This window comes from Borostomias antarcticus (assembly GCF_949987555.1).
Source record: "Borostomias antarcticus genome assembly, chromosome: 8".
Taxonomy (NCBI): Eukaryota; Metazoa; Chordata; class Actinopteri; order Stomiiformes; family Stomiidae; genus Borostomias; species Borostomias antarcticus.
The window spans coordinates 936,597-954,147 of NC_140241.1; the positions used below are offsets into that span (position 1 = coordinate 936,597).

A 17,551-nucleotide genomic window follows, 5' to 3' on the forward strand; every position below is an offset into this window, starting at 1 on the left:
AAAAGGCAAACTATGTGAGAGACCAACTGAACAAATGCCTGGTGGTTATCTATACAGATATTATCATGAACAAGTAGGTGTGTGTTCAAGTTGTGCAGGACGCTGAAGCTCCGATCTTGACATGCTGTTATTCTAGCCACCATGTTCATTTAATACATTCACAACCAAGTTAACAACTATAGAAATCTGTAAAAAATTACTTTTTGAAGAACAAAAAAAACAGAATACATAAAATTGTTTGCAGTATTGTTCCACATTTGACCCCAGCTCCTAATAATACACAGTTCTATAGAGACATGTCAGAATAGAGAGAACAGGACTGAACAATGGTTTAATCTCTTATCTAAGGTTTAATATAAAGATGATCAAGATGGTATTATTGAGAAATACACCGCGCTGTTCAAACAGATCAAAACCTTGAAATGATGAAAGCTGCAGGATTGGCATTGTTCTGAGGCGAGACCAGGATGTTGAGCTACCCAGCGAGGGGTGGTCAGTACGATGACCCCTGACCCCCTGACCCCAGGCTGGGCCCGGGAGGAGATCAGCGCTACGCTGGACAACTCAAAAACAGACAAGAGAGGATTTTGGGGGGTTTATTTTTAGCCTTCTCTCCTGTTTGAAAACATCTTGTTGTGCTCCCTGGCGTGGTCTCTCTCTGGTGTGGTCTCTCCCTGGCGTGGTCTCTCTCTGGCGTGGTCTCTCTCTGGCGTGGTCTCTCTCTGGCGTGGTCCCTCCCTGGCGTGGTCTCTCCCTGGCGTGGTCTCTCCTTGGCGTGGTCTCTCTCTGGCGTGGTCTCTCCCTAGCGTGGTCTCTCCCTAGCGTGGTCTCTCCCTGGCGTGGTCTCTCCCTGGCGTGGTCTCTCCCTGGCGTGGTCTCCCCCTGGCGTGGTCTCTCCCTGGCGTGGTCTCTCCCTGGCGTGGTCTCTCCCTGGCGTGGTCTCTCCCTGGCGTGGTCTCTCCCTAGCGTGGTCTCTCCCTGGCGTGGTCTCTCTCTGGCGTGGTCTCTCTCTGGCGTGGTCTCTCCCTGGCGTGGTCTCTCCCTGGCGTGGTCTCTCCCTAGCGTGGTCTCTCCCTAGCGTGGTCTCTCCCTGGCGTGGTCTCTCCCTAGCGTGGTCTCTCCCTAGCGTGGTCTCTCCCTAGCGTGGTCTCCCCCTGGCGTGGTCTCTCCCTAGCGTGGTCTCCCCCTGGCGTGGTCTCTCTCTGGCGTGGTCTCTCTCTGGCGTGGTCTCTCTCTGGCGTGGTCTCTCCCCGGCGTGGTCTCTCCCCGGCGTGGTCTCTCCCCGGCGTGGTCTCTCCCTGGCGTGGTCTCTCCCCGGCGTGGTCTCTCCCCGGCGTGGTCTCTCCCCGGCGTGGTCTCTCCCCGGCGTGGTCTCTCCCCGGCGTGGTCTCTCCCTAGCGTGGTCTCTCCCTGGCGTGGTCTCCCCCTGGCGTGGTCTCTCCCTAGCGTGGTCTCTCTCTGGCGTGGTCTCTCCCTGGCGTGGTCTCTCCCTGGTGTGGTCTCTCCCCGGCGTGGTCTCTCCCCCGGTGGCTCCAGCCTAGATCTTCTCCACGTAGTTCCCAGGGAACATGCCCTCCCGGCCCCGTAGACGGCCGTACCACCACCCCGACGGGTCTGGAGCAGGGAGGGGTCAGGGGTCAGTAGGACAGGGGTCAGCAGGGAGGGGTCAGCAGGGAGGGGTCAGCAGGACAGAGGTCAGCAGGGAGGGGTCAGCAGGACAGGGGTGAGCAGGGAGGGGTCAGCAGGGAAAGTCATCACATTACAGTCATTTAGCAGACGCTTTTATCTGACTAACAATAATTGCATTTAACGTAGGAAAAGCCAATTACTACTCACCAGAACTCACAAGTGCATCTCCTTTCTAAACAAGTGACTAAGAGCATAATCTAGTGCTGAAGGCAACGTGCAAGAATAGCAATCTAAAATACGATAGGTGCTTAAGAGGGAGGATCGTTGTAGTACTCAATCCTCAGGTGAAACACACGCACACTTGAACATTGCAAGTGTTCATCAACATTTCTTGCAGTATGTTTTACCAATACAGTTTGAACTGGAGCAGAGTCCTGTTCATTATCCTTGTGTGTGTTCAGAAGTTTCAGGTGTCTGTTTGTCCATAATAACACTGCTGGAGGTCATAGTGGACTGATCAGAGCTCAGCTGAGCCGGTCTACAGCTGGTCTGTTCAGAACTAGCTGGTCTATGAGCCGGTCTGTTCAGAGCTAGCTGGTCTATGAGCCGGTCTGTTCAGAACTAGCCGGTCTATAGCCGGTCTGTTCAGAGCTAGCCGGTCTATAGCCGGTCTGTTCAGAGCTGGTCTATGAGCCGGTCTATGAGCCGGTCTGTTTAGAGCTAGCCGGTCTACAGCTGGTCTGTTCAGAGCTAGCCGGTCTATAGCCGGTCTGTTCAGAGCTGGTCTATGAGCCGGTCTATGAGCCGGTCTGTTCAGAGCTGGTCTATGAGCCGGTCTGTTCAGAGCTGGTCTATGAGCCGGTCTGTTCAGAGCTAGACGGTCTATAGCCGGTCTGTTCAGGAGAGCATGGTCAGAGCTAGCTGGTCTATGAGCCGGTCTGTTCAGAGCTAGACGGTCTATAGCCGGTCTGTTCAGGAGAGCATGGTCAGTGCTGGTCTGTTCAGGAGAGCATGGTCAGAGCTAGCCGGTCTATGAGCCGGTCTGTTCAGAGCTAGACGGTCTATAGCCGGTCTGTTCAGGAGAGCATGGTCAGTGCTGGTCTGTTCAGGAGAGAATGGTCAGAGCTAGCCGGTCTATAGCCGGTCTGTTCAGGAGAGCATGGTCAGTGCTGGCCGTAGCTAGCCGGTCTATAGCCGGTCTGTTCAGGAGAGCATGGTCAGCGCTGGCCGTACCTTCAGTGAGGATCTCGATGGTGTCGTCTGCGTTGAAGCTCAGCTCGTCCGTGTCCTGGGCGTCGTAGGCGTACAGCGCTCGGCATTGTGGGGTGCGAGGTTTAGGCCTGGGGGCGGGCTTAGGGCGGCCGGACCCCGGCGGGGGCTTGTACTCCTTAGAACGTCTACGCTGAAGACTGGGGGGGGGGGGCAGGACGAGAGAGAGAGAGAGAGAGAGAGAGGGGGGGGGGGCAGGACGAGAGAGAGAGAGAGAGGGGGGGGGGGCAGGAAGAGGGGGGGGGGGCAGGACGAGAGAGAGAGAGAGAGGGGGGAGGGGGGGCAGAGAGAGAGAGAGAGAGGGGGGGGGGAGAGAGAGAGAGAGGGGGGAGGGGGGGCAGAGAGAGAGAGAGAGGGGGGGGGGGGAGAGAGAGAGAGAGAGGGGGGAGGGGGGGCAGAGAGAGAGAGAGGGGGGAGGGGGGGCAGAGAGAGAGAGAGGAGGCAGATGCAGAGATATGGTGTCATTTGCATATTTTGAATGCAAAGTCTCCAAGAAAACACACTACATTAAATATAATGTAGGGATTATAAATAATACTATGGGATAATAAATTACTCAAAACAAGTAAGCTAGATAAACTAAACTCCTTATCAAAGTCAGACATATCTCTTTGGAACGTGGCCATTGCAAAGTGTTGTTGTGTTGATAAGAGAATAGTTCATTCTTCTGTTCGTTGTTGTTGTCAAGACAATAGTTCCAGCTAGTTACGTATCACTCCGCCTCCCTATTTACAGAGAGACATATAGATCCGAACAAACGAAAGGGTTCAACGATAGTTAGACTTCAAAAATGATGGAATAAAAACTCAAATGAGCTCCTGACACACTGTCCTCATATCTGATCTGGTTTGGGTGCACTGTGGAGTGGTTAAGTGAGTTTTCTTTGAATGCTAGTCATTTCAGTTTGATTGTGCTAGCGTTAGCATGCCGTGAACGCCCAAACACGGGACAGCATGGAATCAGCTGAAAATGTTCTCCATCAATCAACAACATTGTGGGTCGTGAAGTCGTGAATGAGGCTCTATGTCCAAAATGCGGAACTAGCCCTTTAATCAGTCCACCTCGCTCGTGACCCTTCACCTTGAGAAACGCTGCCTGGTCATTTCTGTTCTGTGAAGAAAAACGGCGAGACTCCTCCCCTCCACTCACCCGGCCACGCCCTGGTCGGGCACGTTCATGAAGCCCATGTCCGTCTGGCCGGGGCGGTTCTGGGAGCGCTGGGCGGGCTGGCGGGCGCCGAGGTGACGAGGCAGGCTGGGCTGCTCCATGCTGGCCTGCTGGCGGAGGATGGACCCCCTGGAGGAGGGGGGGCCCCGCTGGCGCTCGGCCCCGCCCCGGTTCCCCCCTGGGAGGAGGAGGAGAGTTAGGGGACCGGGTCTACATGGGTCTGTTCCCGCTGTGCTGGGATTCATATCTGGTGTTGTGATGTGATCGTATCGTACTGTAAATGTGTGTTACTGTACCACCCTGTCCCAGTCTCACCGTGCGAGGGCTGTCCTGGTCCAGGGGCCTGGGTACCCATGTAGCGACTCTTCCTGTTGTCCCTGCGTGTCGGCCCTGAAGACACAGGAACCAATGATGTGTGTACAGTACGTTCAGATTTGAGATGGACAGAACACCCACAGGGGACATGAGACAGCCACGGGGGACATGAGACAGCCACGGGGGACATGAGACAGCCACAGGGGACATGAGACAGCCACGGGGGACATGAGACAGCCACGGGGGACATGAGACAGCCACGGGGGACATGAGACAGCCACGGGGGACATGAGACAGCCACGGGGGACATGAGACAGCCACGGGGACATGAGACAGCCACAGGGACATGAGACAGCCACGGGGGACATGAGACAGCCACGGGGGACATGAGACAGCCACAGGGGACATGAGGCAGCCACAGGGGACATGAGACAGCCACAGGGACATGAGACAGCCACGGGGGACATGAGACACCCACGGGGGACATGAGACAGCCACGGGGGACATGAGACACCCACGGGGGACATGAGACAGCCAGCCGGGGGACAGGGTTGGACTCACTGGAGTTCTTGGGGAGCCCGGGTCCGATGGCGACGACCAGGACCTTGCTGCTGGGCTTCAGAAGCACCTCGTCTCCCTGACCCGCCTGGAACTGGATCTGTCTGGAGCCAGCCGCCCCGAACGGACCCCAGCCACCCTTCTTCACCTTGAACTCCAGTCTGGCCCCCAGAGAGAGAGAGAGGGAGGAGAGAGAGAGAGGGAGGAGAGAGAGGGAGGAGACACAGGAGAGAGAGAGAGAGGGAGAGAGAGAGAGGGAGGAGACACAGGAGAGAGAGAGAGAGGGAGGAGACACGAAAGAGAGAGAGAGGGATGAGACAGGAAAAAGAGAGAGAGGGAGGAGACACGAAAGAGAGAGAGAGGGAGGAGACACAGGAAAGAGAGAGAGGAGGGAGACGAAGGGATGGAGAGAGACAGACAGACAGAGAGGGAGGGATGGAGAAAAGGAGGGAGAGACAGACAGACAGAGGGTTGAGAGAAAGGCAGGCAGATTATTCAATGTCACCTCTGAAGCACTAACAGACTCCTACTTTTCACACAGTACTTTCTTAGTATAAGATTCAGTGTGTTAAGGTGCTAGTGTTCTGGACTGACAGGGTGTTCAGTGTGTTAAGGTGCTAGTTGGTCTTGACTGACAGGGTGTTAATGAGCTAGTGTTCTGGACTGACAGGGTGTTCAGTGTGTTAAGGTGCTAGTTGGTCTGGACTGACAGGGTTCAGTGTGTTAATGAGCTAGTGTTCTGGACTGACAGGGTTCAGTGTGTTAATGAGCTAGTGTTCTGGACTGACAGGGTGTTCAGTGTGTTAATGAGCTAGTTGGTCTTGACTGACAGGGTGTTCAGTGTGTTAAGGTGCTAGTTGGTCTGGACTGACAGGGTGTTCAGTGTGTTAAGGTGCTAGTTGGTCTTGACTGACAGGGTGTTCAGGGTGTTAAGGTGCTAGTTGGTCTGGACTGACAGGGTGTTCAGTGTGTTAAGGTGCTAGTGTTCTGGACTGACAGGGTGTTCAGTGTGTTAATGAGCTAGTTGGTCTTGACTGACAGGGTGTTCAGTGTGTTAAGGTGCTAGTTGGTCTTGACTGACAGGGTGTTCAGGGTGTTAAGGTGCTAGTTGGTCTGGACTGACAGGGTGTTCAGTGTGTTAAGGTGCTAGTGTTCTGGACTGACAGGGTGTTCAGTGTGTTAATGAGCTAGTTGGTCTTGACTGACAGGGTGTTCAGTGTGTTAAGGGGCTAGTTGGTCTTGACTGACAGGGTGTTCAGTGTGTTAAGGGGCTAGTTGGTCTTGACTGACAGGGTGTTCAGTGTGTTAAGGTGCTAGTTGGTCTTGACTGACAGGGTGTTCAGTGTGTTAAGGGACTGACAGGTTGTTGAACTTGACCGGCAGCTTCTTAAAGGTCTTGTCCTCATAGCGCTTGAAGAGCAGGCTGAGGAACTCCGTCTTGAAGACGCTCTGGAGGACGCTGTCGTAGCGCTCCTCATGGACGATGAAGAAGTCATCCTGCAGTGTGCTGGGGGGATGAGGGAGGGATGAGGGAGGGATGAGGGGGGATGAGGGAGGGATGAGGGGGGATGAGAGAGGGAGAGACGTGAGCATTCCATTCTTTGACAATAACTTCCTGGTACCTGAGAGAGACAGACTGGATCATTAACATCCTGGTACCTGAGAGAGACAGACTGGATCATTAACATCCTGGTACCTGAGAGAGACAGACTGGATCATTAACATCCTGGTACCTGAGAGAGACAGACTGGATCATTAACATCCTGGTACCTGAGAGAGACAGACTGGATCATTAACATCCTGGTACCTGAGAGAGACAGACTGGATCATTAACATCCTGGTACCTGAAAGAGACAGACTGGATCATTAACATCCTGGTACCTGAGAGAGACAAACTGGATCATTAACATCCTGGTACCTGAGAGAGACAGACTGGATCATTAACATCCTGGTACCTGAGAGAGACAGACTGGATCATTAACATCCTGGTACCTGAGAGAGACAGACTGGATCATTAACATCCTGGTACCTGAGAGAGACAGACTGGATCTTCTCCAGCTCGATCTGCCTCTTGAGGACCTCCTGGATCTGGCCCTTGTCTGGACCCTGCTTCACCTTTTCCCGGCCAATCAGGTACAAGAACTTAGAGGTCAGGATGAGGTCACGCTTCACTGTCTATGAGAGAGAGAGAGAGAGAGAGAGGAAGAGGGAGAGATCGAGAGAGGGAGAGATCGAGAGAGGGAGAGATCGAGAGGAAGAGGGAGAGAGAGAGATGAGAGAGGGAGAGAGAGAGGAAGAGGGAGAGAGAGAGGAAGAGGGAGAGAGAGAGAGATCGAGAGAGGGAGAGAGAGAGGAAGAGGGAGAGAGAGATCGAGAGAGGGAGAGAGAGGAAGAGAGAGAGATCGAGAGAGGGAGAGAGAGAGGAAGAGGGAGAGAGAGAGAGAGATCGAGAGAGAGATGAAACCTTCAGGTAGTCATGGGATGAGTGGAGATGTATTCATCAAGTGATTATTGAACTATGTCACAAACATCAGACAGACAGAGTTTTGACTCAACAAACAAAAAAAGTTTGCATCTTGCAATTGGATTCAGTTTCTTTAAAAACACCATTGACCCATAACCTGAACCTGTGGTCATTGACCCTTACCCTGAACCTGAGGTCATTGACCCTTACCCTGAACCTGTGGTCATTGACTCTTACCCTGAACCTGTGGTCATTGACCCTTACCCTGAACCTGAGGTCATTGACCCTTACCCTGAACCTGTGGTCATTGACCCTTACCCTGAACCTGCGGTCGTACTTGACCCTTACCCTGAACCTGTGGTCATTGACCCTTACCCTGAGGTCATTGACCCTTACCCTGAGGTCATTGACCCTTACCCTGAACCTGCGGTCGTACTTGACCCTTACCCTGAACCTGCGGTCATTGACCCTTACCCTGAACCTGCGGTCGTACTTGACCCTTACCCTGAACCTGCGGTCATTGACCCTTACCCTGAACCTGCGGTCGTATTTGACCCTTACCCTGAACCTGCGGTCATTGACCCTTACCCTGAACCTGCGGTCGTACTTGACCCTTACCCTGAACCTGCGGTCATTGACCCTTACCCTGAACCTGCGGTCGTACTTGACCCTTACCCTGAACCTGCGGTCATTGACCCTTACCCTGAACCTGTGGTCATTGACCCTTACCCTGAACCTGAGGTCATTGACCCTTACCCTGAACCTGCGGTCGTACTTGACGACCACGTCAGCGAAGTCGATCTTCTCTCGCCGGCCCACGAAGCAGCGTATCTCAGGGTGCGTTTCCATGCCGATGTAGTCGCCCACGAAGTTCCGGTTCAGGCTGTTCCTCCGTCGCTCCTTCTTGTTCAGCAGGATGTCAGAGGCTGAGGGACGTCACAGCACCCCGTTACTACCCTCTGATACCCCCATTACTACCCCATTACTACCCTCTAATACCCCCATTACTACCCCGTTACTACCCTCTGATACCCCCATTACTACCCTCTGATACCCCCATTACTACCCTCTGGTGTCACAGTACCCCCACCCAGGGCAATACCAGGACTCAATAAGAATGAGGTGTGTTTACTGCATGGGGCAGTTCACTGATGTCCAGGGGACGATCCTGTATGAAAACCACCTTCAGTTCAACAGGTCTGTGGGTCTCACTCTGCCAGTCTGTAGGTCTCACTCTGCTGGTCTGCGGGTCTCACTCTGTGGGTCTCACTCTGCCAGTCTGTAGGTCTCACTCTGTGGGTCTCACTCTGTCAGTCTGTGGGTCTCACTCTGCCAGTCTGTGGGTCTCACTCTGTAGGTCTCACTCTGTAGGTCTCACTCTGTCAGTCTGTGGGTCTCACTCTGCCAGTCTGTGGGTCTCACTCTGCCAGTCTGTAGGTCTCACTCTGCCAGTCTGTGGGTCTCACTCTGCCAGTCTGTAGGTCTCACTCTGCCAGTCTGTAGGTCTCACTCTGTCAGTCTGTAGGTCTCACTCTGTCAGTCTGTAGGTCTCACTCTGCCAGTCTGTAGGTCTCACTCTGCCAGTCTGTAGGTCTCACTCTGACAGTCTGTAGGTCTCACTCTGAGTCTGTAGGTCTCACTCTGCTGAAGGACTCTACTCACCTTCCTCCCTCATGCGCACGTACTTGCGCACGGCGGTGTGTTTGCGCCACGCCTTCTGGATCACGCGGGCGTAGCCATTATACTTCCTCTCCCTCATCTCCTCCAGCAGGAACAACTACACACACACACACACACACACACACACACACACACACACACACGCACACACACACGCACACACATACATGCATACACACACACACACACACACACACAGACATACACACACACGGTAGAGAACATGCCCCACGTCACACACAGAGTGGAGATGGCATCACAGACGTGCTTGAGACCGTGCCACTAGAACCACCGGGCCTATTAGAGACGAGGGCCCGGTCACTAGAACCACAGGGCCCATTAGAGACGAGGGCCCGGTCACTAGAACCACAGGGCCCATTAGAGACGAGGGCCGGTCACTAGAACCACAGGGCCCATTAGAGACGAGGGCCCGGTCACTAGAACCACAGGGCCACTAGAGACGAGGGCCCGGTCACTAGAACCACAGGGCCCACTAGAGACGAGGGCCGGTCACTAGAACCACAGGGCCCACTAGAGACGAGGGCCGGTCACTAGAACCACAGGGCCCATTAGAGCTGAGGGCCGGTCCAGGGAAGGTTCTGGGGACTCACGGACTCCGGGGCCTTGATGAAGACCTTGGTGTTGCCCAGCTGGTACTGGTCCTGGTCCATGTTGACGGAGTTGAGCAGGTGAAGAACTCCCTTCCTCTCCTCCCCCTGCCAGCTGGGCCACGTCTCCCGGGTCAGGATGGCATACCTGGGACACACACACACACACACATGCACACACACACGCACGCACGCACGCGCACACACACACACACACGCACACACGCACGCACGCACGCACGCACACACACACACACACAAACGAGCATAAGAGACAATACAAGATTGACCAATGCACTGAGTGAAATCACACACATGTAAACACACACACACACACACATCAAACAGCGTGCCTGGTTGGCCCTGCGTCCCAACCCCCTCACCTGTGCGTCCCAACCCCCTCACCTGTGCGTCCCAACCCCCTCACCTGTGCGTCCCAACCCCCTCACCTGTGCGTCCCAACCCCCTCACCTGTGCGTCCCAACCCCCTCACCTGTGCAGGAACTTGGAGAACACGCGTCTGAAGGCGTAGCCGGCGCGGCGGACGCGGATGTTCTCGCGCAGACCCAGGTACTCCACCTGGTGCTTGGCGCGCGAGTCCTCCCAGTCCCGCGGACGCTTGGTCTCGTTGGGCTTGAGGCAGCGGATGTAGTGAGGGGTGCACTTCATCAGCGTCTGCACCAGGTTGTTCGCTTGTTTCTGGAAGGAGCAGAGAGGCCGACGGCCGGCGCCAGGGTCAGAGTGGGTCAGAGTGGTTCAGAGTCATCACGTGGGTCAGAGTGGTTCAGAGTCATCACGTGGGTCAGAGTGGTTCAGAGTGATTACGTGGGTCAGAGTGATTATGTGGGTCAGAGTGGTTCAGTGTCATCACGTGGGTCAGAGTGATTATGTGGGTCAGAGTGGTTCAGAGTGATTACGTGGTTCAGTGGTTCAGTGGTTCAGAGTTTAATTGAATATTTATTTGGATTAAATACTTCAATTCTGTGGCCTTTTTAAAGTCATTGTCAGTGTAGCCGTTTGCCTACATAGAATAAGGAGTTGCGGAAAACCTCTTTAAGAATATAACACGGGCGTGAGCGTCACCTTGATCTTGCTGCTGGCCGTGGAGGGCCGGCCACACACACACACACACGCGCACACACACACACACGCGCACACACACACACACGCGCACACACACACACACACACGCACACACAGACAATATAACACGGGCGTGAGCGTCACCTTGATCTTGCTGCTGGCCGTGGAGGGCTGGCCACACACACACACACACGCGCACACGCACACACACACGCACACACAGACAATATAACACGGGCGTGAGCGTCACCTTGATCTTGCTGCTGGCCGTGGAGGGCCGGCCCTTCTTCTCCGCCTCCAGGTTCTCTGGGAACAGGTCCTTGATGAAGGCGCTGAGGAACGGAGTCAGACACCCACCCAGGAAACGGAGTCAGACACCCACCCAGGAAGCAGCCGTGTCAGTAGCTCGTCAATGAAGGTATGAATGACTGGCATATGAATTCACTCCGCATAAACAGAATCTGTACATATTGATTAGTCTACCTCAGAAACAGTCTGTATACTGATTAGTCTATATAAACAGAGTCTGTACTGATTAGTCTATATAAACAGAGTCTGTACTGATTAGTCTATATAAACAGAGTCTGTACTGATTAGTCTATATAAACAGAGTCTGTACTGATTAGTCTGGCGCTCACAATTCACTGCTCTGCATCAGCTCGATGATGTCATTGAAGAGCACGTCTCGGTTCCTCTCACAGAACCCGCTGACGGTGTACGACACCTGGAGAGACCAGGTTAGGGTTAGTCTCTCTCTCTCAAACACACACACCTGAAGAGACGAGGTTAGGATAGTCTCTCTCTCTGTCAAACACACACACCTGAAGAGACCAGGTTAGGATAGTCTCTCTCTCTCAAACACACACACCTGAAGAGACGAGGTTAGGATAGTCTCTCTCTCAAACACACACCTGAAGAGACGAGGTTAGGATAGTCTCTCTCTCAGTCAAACACACACACCTGAAGAGACGAGGTTAGGATAGTCTCTCTCTCAGTCAAACACACACACCTGAAGAGACGAGGTTAGGATAGTCTCTCTCTCAGTCAAACACACACACCTGAAGAGACGAGGTTAGGATAGTCTCTCTCTCAGTCAAACACACACACACACCTGAAGAGACGAGGTTAGGGTAGTCTCTCTCTCAGTCAAACACACACCAGAAGAGACGAGGTTAGGATAGTCTCTCTCTCAGTCAAACACACACACCTGAAGAGACGGGGTTAGGATAGTCTCTCACTCAGTCAAACACACACACCTGAAGAGACGAGGTTAGGATAGTCTCTCTCTCAAACACACACCTGAAGAGACCAGGTTAGGATAGTCTCTCTCTCAAACACACACCTGAAGAGACGAGGTTAGGATAGTCTCTCTCTCAGTCAAACACACACCTGAAGAGACGAGGTTAGGATAGTCTCTCTCTCAAACACACACACCTGAAGAGACGAGGTTAGGATAGTCTCTCTCTCAAACACACACCTGAAGAGACCAGGTTAGGATAGTCTCTCACTCAGTCAAACACACACCTGAAGAGACGAGGTTAGGATAGTCTCTCTCTCAGTCAAACACACACCTGAAGAGACGAGGTTAGGATAGTCTCTCTCTCAGTCACACACACACCTGAAGAGACGAGGTTAGGATAGTCTCTCACTCAGTCAAACACACACCTGAAGAGACGAGGTTAGGATAGTCTCTCTCTCAAACACACACCTGAAGAGACGAGGTTAGGATAGTCTCTCTCTCACTCAAACACACACCTGAAGAGACGAGGTTAGGATAGTCTCTCACTCAGTCAAACACACACACCTGGAAGACAGTCTCACTTAGTCAAACAACCCTCAGTCAAATACCTTTTACTCTCTAAACTCACAATGAAATGAGCATATTTTTATTGAACTGTGTCATCGTTTGTGTTGTAGATTCTAGAGATGGGCTTGGAGTTATATGCACGAAAAATACCAAATACTGTATAAACAGTATACATTCTAATATTGGAGGCTCTTGGCTTGGAGTAGGCTGCTGTTTAAATAGTTCTGCTCCAGGATAATGTAGGAATTGATGTGTAGGTACATGCACTTCCCACCAGGGGGCAACACGCCAACAGGAACTGAGAAATCCCTGATCTGATATGACTGAATTTGCAACAGTTGTTTTCATCTCTTCATTCATATTAGTATTAGAGCATACTTGTGACCAGTATTAGAGCATACTTGTGACCAGTATTAGAGCATACTTGTGACCAGTATTAGAGCATACTTGTGACCAGTATTTGAGCATACTTGTGACCAGTATTAGAGCATTCTTGTGACCAGTATTTGAGCATACTTGTGACCAGTATTAGAGCATACTTGTGACCAGTATTTGAGCATACTTGTGACCAGTATTAGAGCATACTTGTGACCAGTATTAGAGCATACTTGTGACCAGTATTAGAGCATACTTGTGACCAGTATTAGAGCATACTTGTGACCAGTATTAGAGCATACTTGTGACCAGTATTTGAGCATACTTGTGACCAGTATTAGAGCATACTTGTGACCAGTATTTGAGCATACTTGTGACCAGTATTAGAGCATTCTTGTGACCAGTATTAGAGCATTCTTGTGACCAGTATTAGAGTATACTTGTGACCAGTATTAGAGCATACTTGTGACCAGTATTAGAGCATACTTGTGACCAGTATTAGAGCATACTTGTGACCAGTATTAGAGCATACTTGTGACCAGTATTTGAGCATACTTGTGACCAGTATTAGAGCATTCTTGTGACCAGTATTTGAGCATACTTGTGACCAGTATTAGAGCATACTTGTGACCAGTATTTGAGCATACTTGTGACCAGTATTAGAGCATACTTGTGACCAGTATTAGAGCATACTTGTGACCAGTATTAGAGCATACTTGTGACCAGTATTAGAGCATACTTGTGACCAGTATTAGAGCATACTTGTGACCAGTATTAGAGCATACTTGTGACCAGTATTTGAGCATACTTGTGACCAGTATTAGAGCATTCTTGTGACCAGTATTAGAGCATTCTTGTGACCAGTATTAGAGCATACTTGTGACCAGTGTTAGAGCATACTTGTGACCAGTATTAGAGCATACTTGTGACCAGTATTAGAGCATACTTGTGACCAGTATTAGAGCCTACTTGTGACCAGTATTAGAGCATACTTGTGACCAGTATTAGAGCATACTTGTGACCAGTATTTGAGCATACTTGTGACCAGCATACTTGTGACCAGTATTAGAGCATACTTGTGACCAGTATTAGAGCATACTTGTGACCAGTATTAGAGCATACTTGTGACCAGTATTTGAGCATACTTGTGACCAGTATTAGAGCATACTTGTGACCAGTATTAGAGCATACTTGTGACCAGTATTTGAGCATACTTGTGACCAGTATTAGAGCATACTTGTGACCAGTATTTGAGCATACTTGTGACCAGTATTAGAGCATACTTGTGAGCAGTATTTGAGCATACTTGTGACCAGTATTAGAGCATTCTTGTGACCAGTATTAGAGCATTCTTGTGACCAGTATTAGAGCATACTTGTGACCAGTATTAGAGCATACTTGTGACCAGTATTTGAGCATACTTGTGACCAGTATTAGAGCATACTTGTGACCAGTATTAGAGCATGCGTGTGTCCAGTGTGTGAGCAGTGTGTCCAGTGTATGACCAGTGTGTCCAGTGTGTGTCCAGTGTGTGACCAGTGTGTGTCCAGTGTGTGAGCAGTGTGTGACCAGTGTGTCCAGTGTGTGTCCAGTGTGTGTCCAGTGTGTGTCCAGTGTGTGACCAGTGTGTGTCCAGTGTGTGTCCAGTGTGTGTCCAGTGTGACCAGTGTGTCCTTGCCTTGCCGGCGTAGTGGTGGACGATGAAGCCCTTGTTCCAGCTGTTGAAGTGCTCGTGGGAGCTGATCTGGGACTGGAGCTTCTGGACCAGCGTCTGGTCGGCGCCCTCCCCCTTGGCGTGCATGGTGGCGCACACGTCGTCCAGGATACTCATGATGCCCAGCGGGTTCTGAGGACACAGCGGCGTGGACCTGAGCTGCAGAGACCGACCCGTATCCAGGGGCAACGCTAAACACCGCCTCAGTAAACACTCACCACTTTGGACTCGATGAGGTCACACACGATTTTATTGTTGAAGTATTCGATCGGCTTCCACTTGATTCCTTCCTGGACGTACTCTTCCTGAAAGAGACCAACACCGTCAACAGGACCGGTCAAGCGTGTTCTACAGCGAGGGACATCAGACAGACGCTCTGCCCATGTGGACATCAGACAGACGCTCTCCCCATGTGGACATCAGACAGACGCTCTACCCATGTGGACATCAGACAGACGCTCTGCCCATGTGGACATCAGACAGACGCTCTGCCCATGTAGACAGACGCTCTGCCCATGTGGACATCAGACAGACGCTCTGCCCATGTAGACAGACGCTCTGCCCATGTGGACATCAGACAGACGCTCTGCCCATGTGATCAGACGCTCTTCTCTACCTGCTCCGCCTTTAACGTCAGCTCTATGAAGATCTGCTGCAGCTTCTCGTTCACAAAGTTGATGCAGAACTGCTCAAAGCCGTTTTGCTGTTGGGTCACAAGGTCACAAGGTCACAAGGTCACAATTTTTAACAGTAACAGTAACTTCATACAGTAACCATACAAACTGGGGATTATTCAACTGAAAGGAGTATACAGTGATTATCAAACATCTTCTGTGAGGTTATGATGCGAGTGTGAGCGGTTCTGTTGACACACACACACACACACACACACACACACACACACACACACACACACACACACACACACCACGCGCGCGCACACACGCACACACACACACACACACACACACAGGTGCAGGTTATGAGTCATTGCTGTACGGGAGCAGGAATAAAAGCGCGTACCTGGAAGATCTCGAAGCCGTAGATGTCCAGCACCCCGATGTTGAACTCCTCATGATCCTTCTGGATGGCCTTGTTTACAGACTGGGAGAGAGAGAGGGGCGTGAGACCACAGGAAGACATACAGACAGAGATGAAGGAAAAGGGTATAAGGGTATAAGTGGTATAAGGGTACAGGTATAGAAACTATAAATGGTGTAAGGGTACAGGTATAGGGTATAAATGGTGTAAGGGTACAGGTATAGGGTATAAATGGTGTAAGGGTACAGGTATAGGGTATAAATGGTGTAAGGGTACAGGTATAGGGTATAAATGGTGTAAGGGTACAGGTATAGGGTATAAATGGTGTAAGGGTATAGAGGGTATAAGTGGTGTAAGGGTATAGAGGGTATAAGTGGTGTAAGGGTATAGGGGGTATAAGTGGTGTAAGGGTGTAGGGGGTATAAGTGGTGTAAGGGTATAGGGGGTATAAGTGGTGTAAGGGTATAGAGGGTATAAGTGGTGTAAGGGTATAGGGGGTATAAGTGGTGTAAGGGTGTAGGGGGTATAAGTGGTGTAAGGGTATAGGGGGTATAAGTGGTGTAAGGGTATGGGGGGTATAAGTGGTGTAAGGGTATAGAGGGTATAAGTGGTGTAAGGGTATAGAGGGTATAAGTGGTGTAAGGGTATGGGGGAGAGGGGTGTAAGGGTGTGGGGGAGAGGGGTGTAAGGGTGTGGGGGAGAGGGGTGCAGGCTCTGTGGATGAGTGCGTTCAGTAGCAGAACGGAGGATGATCTCAGCTGTCATCCCTCCTGCTGCCGTTTCCCTGCGAGGTAACAGAGTAACAGAACCGCCTCGCTCCCAAACATGACAGGACATGTGTAGGCTCCGCCCCCTCACCTCTCCACTCATATCATTAGACAAGCCTCGTCCTGTCACTTAACCTGCACCCACACAAATACACACACACGAGTACACACGCACACACACACTCACACACGCAGACGAGAAACAACTACACAAGCGTACACACAAGGAATGGGAGGAGGATGTGCTCACCACTACGAGAGTACGCCTCTCTGAGAAGAGAGAGCTTTTCACACAGCTGCTCACCTGCAGGGAGGAATATCTCTAGTCCCTATGCAGTCAAGCGCCCTCTACTGGACAGTAGAGGAAGTTGTGTGTAGTCTGGCCTATAGAAGGAGCAGGGAGCCCCGGAGCTCCTGGCTGTGTGAGGCTCTCAGAGTGTGTTAGGCTCTCAGAGTGTGGGGCTCCTGGCTGTGTTAGGCTCTCAGAGTGTGTTAGGCTCTCAGAATGTGGGGCTCCTGGCTGTGTTAGGCTCTCAGAATGTGGGGCTCCTGGCTGTGTTAGGCTCTCAGAGTGTGGGGCTCCTGGCTGTGTTAGGCTCTCAGAGTGTGTTAGGCTCTCAGAGTGTGGGGCTCCTGGCTGTGTTAGGCTCTCAAGAGTGTGGGGCTCCTGGCTGTGTTAGGCTCTCAGAGTGTGTTAGGCTCTCAGAGTGTGGGGCTCCTGGCTGTGTTAGGCTCTCAGAGTGTGGGGCTCCTGGCTGTGTTAGGCTCTCAAGAGTGTGGGGCTCCTGGCTGTGTTAGGCTCTCAGAGTGTGTTAGGCTCTCAGAGTGTGGGGCTCCTGGCTGTGTTAGGCTCTCAGAGTGTGGGGCTCCTGGCTGTGTTAGGCTCTCAGAGTGTGGGGCTCCTGGCTGTGTTAGGCTCTCAGAGTGTGTTAGGCTCTCAGAGTGTGGGGCTCCTGGCTGTGTTAGGCTCTCAGAGTGTGTTAGGCTCTCAGAGTGTGTTAGGCTCTCAGAGTGTGGGGCTCCTGGCTGTGTGAGGCTCTCAGAGTGTGGGGCTCAGGAGCTCAGCAGGTAGAG

General features: G+C 51.9%; 2 protein-coding genes across 4 annotated transcripts in view; both read right to left on the bottom strand.

Annotated features, from left to right (window-relative positions):
* pi4kb (phosphatidylinositol 4-kinase, catalytic, beta) overlaps positions 1–17,551 on the bottom strand; it is a 229,655-nt gene that overhangs the window by 169,781 nt on the left and 42,323 nt on the right. The window lies entirely within an intron of this gene.
* myo1eb (myosin IEb) overlaps positions 1,538–17,551 on the bottom strand; it is a gene marked incomplete at its 3' end in the record, with an annotated part of 23,225 nt that continues 7,211 nt past the window's right edge. The window contains exons 10-26 of one of the 3 annotated variants that reach the window (XM_084441949.1): positions 15,693–15,773; positions 15,286–15,372; positions 14,888–14,974; positions 14,634–14,801; positions 11,412–11,497; positions 11,024–11,105; positions 10,184–10,389; positions 9,694–9,838; positions 9,065–9,179; positions 8,159–8,328; positions 6,968–7,113; positions 6,299–6,445; positions 4,942–5,099; positions 4,381–4,455; positions 4,048–4,243; positions 2,863–3,038; positions 1,538–1,614 (exon numbers count right to left, since the gene is read on the bottom strand). In XM_084441949.1, the coding sequence (XP_084298075.1) occupies positions 1,538–1,614; positions 2,863–3,038; positions 4,048–4,243; positions 4,381–4,455; positions 4,942–5,099; positions 6,299–6,445; positions 6,968–7,113; positions 8,159–8,328; positions 9,065–9,179; positions 9,694–9,838; positions 10,184–10,389; positions 11,024–11,105; positions 11,412–11,497; positions 14,634–14,801; positions 14,888–14,974; positions 15,286–15,372; positions 15,693–15,773 (2,202 nt within the window). Of the gene's footprint in view, positions 1,615–2,862; positions 3,039–4,047; positions 4,286–4,356; positions 4,456–4,941; positions 5,100–6,298; positions 6,446–6,967; positions 7,114–8,158; positions 8,329–9,064; positions 9,180–9,693; positions 9,839–10,183; positions 10,390–11,023; positions 11,106–11,411; positions 11,498–14,633; positions 14,802–14,887; positions 14,975–15,285; positions 15,373–15,692; positions 15,774–17,551 lie in introns of all 3 variants that reach the window. The other 2 variants (XM_084441947.1, XM_084441948.1) reach the window with 2 other exon arrangements.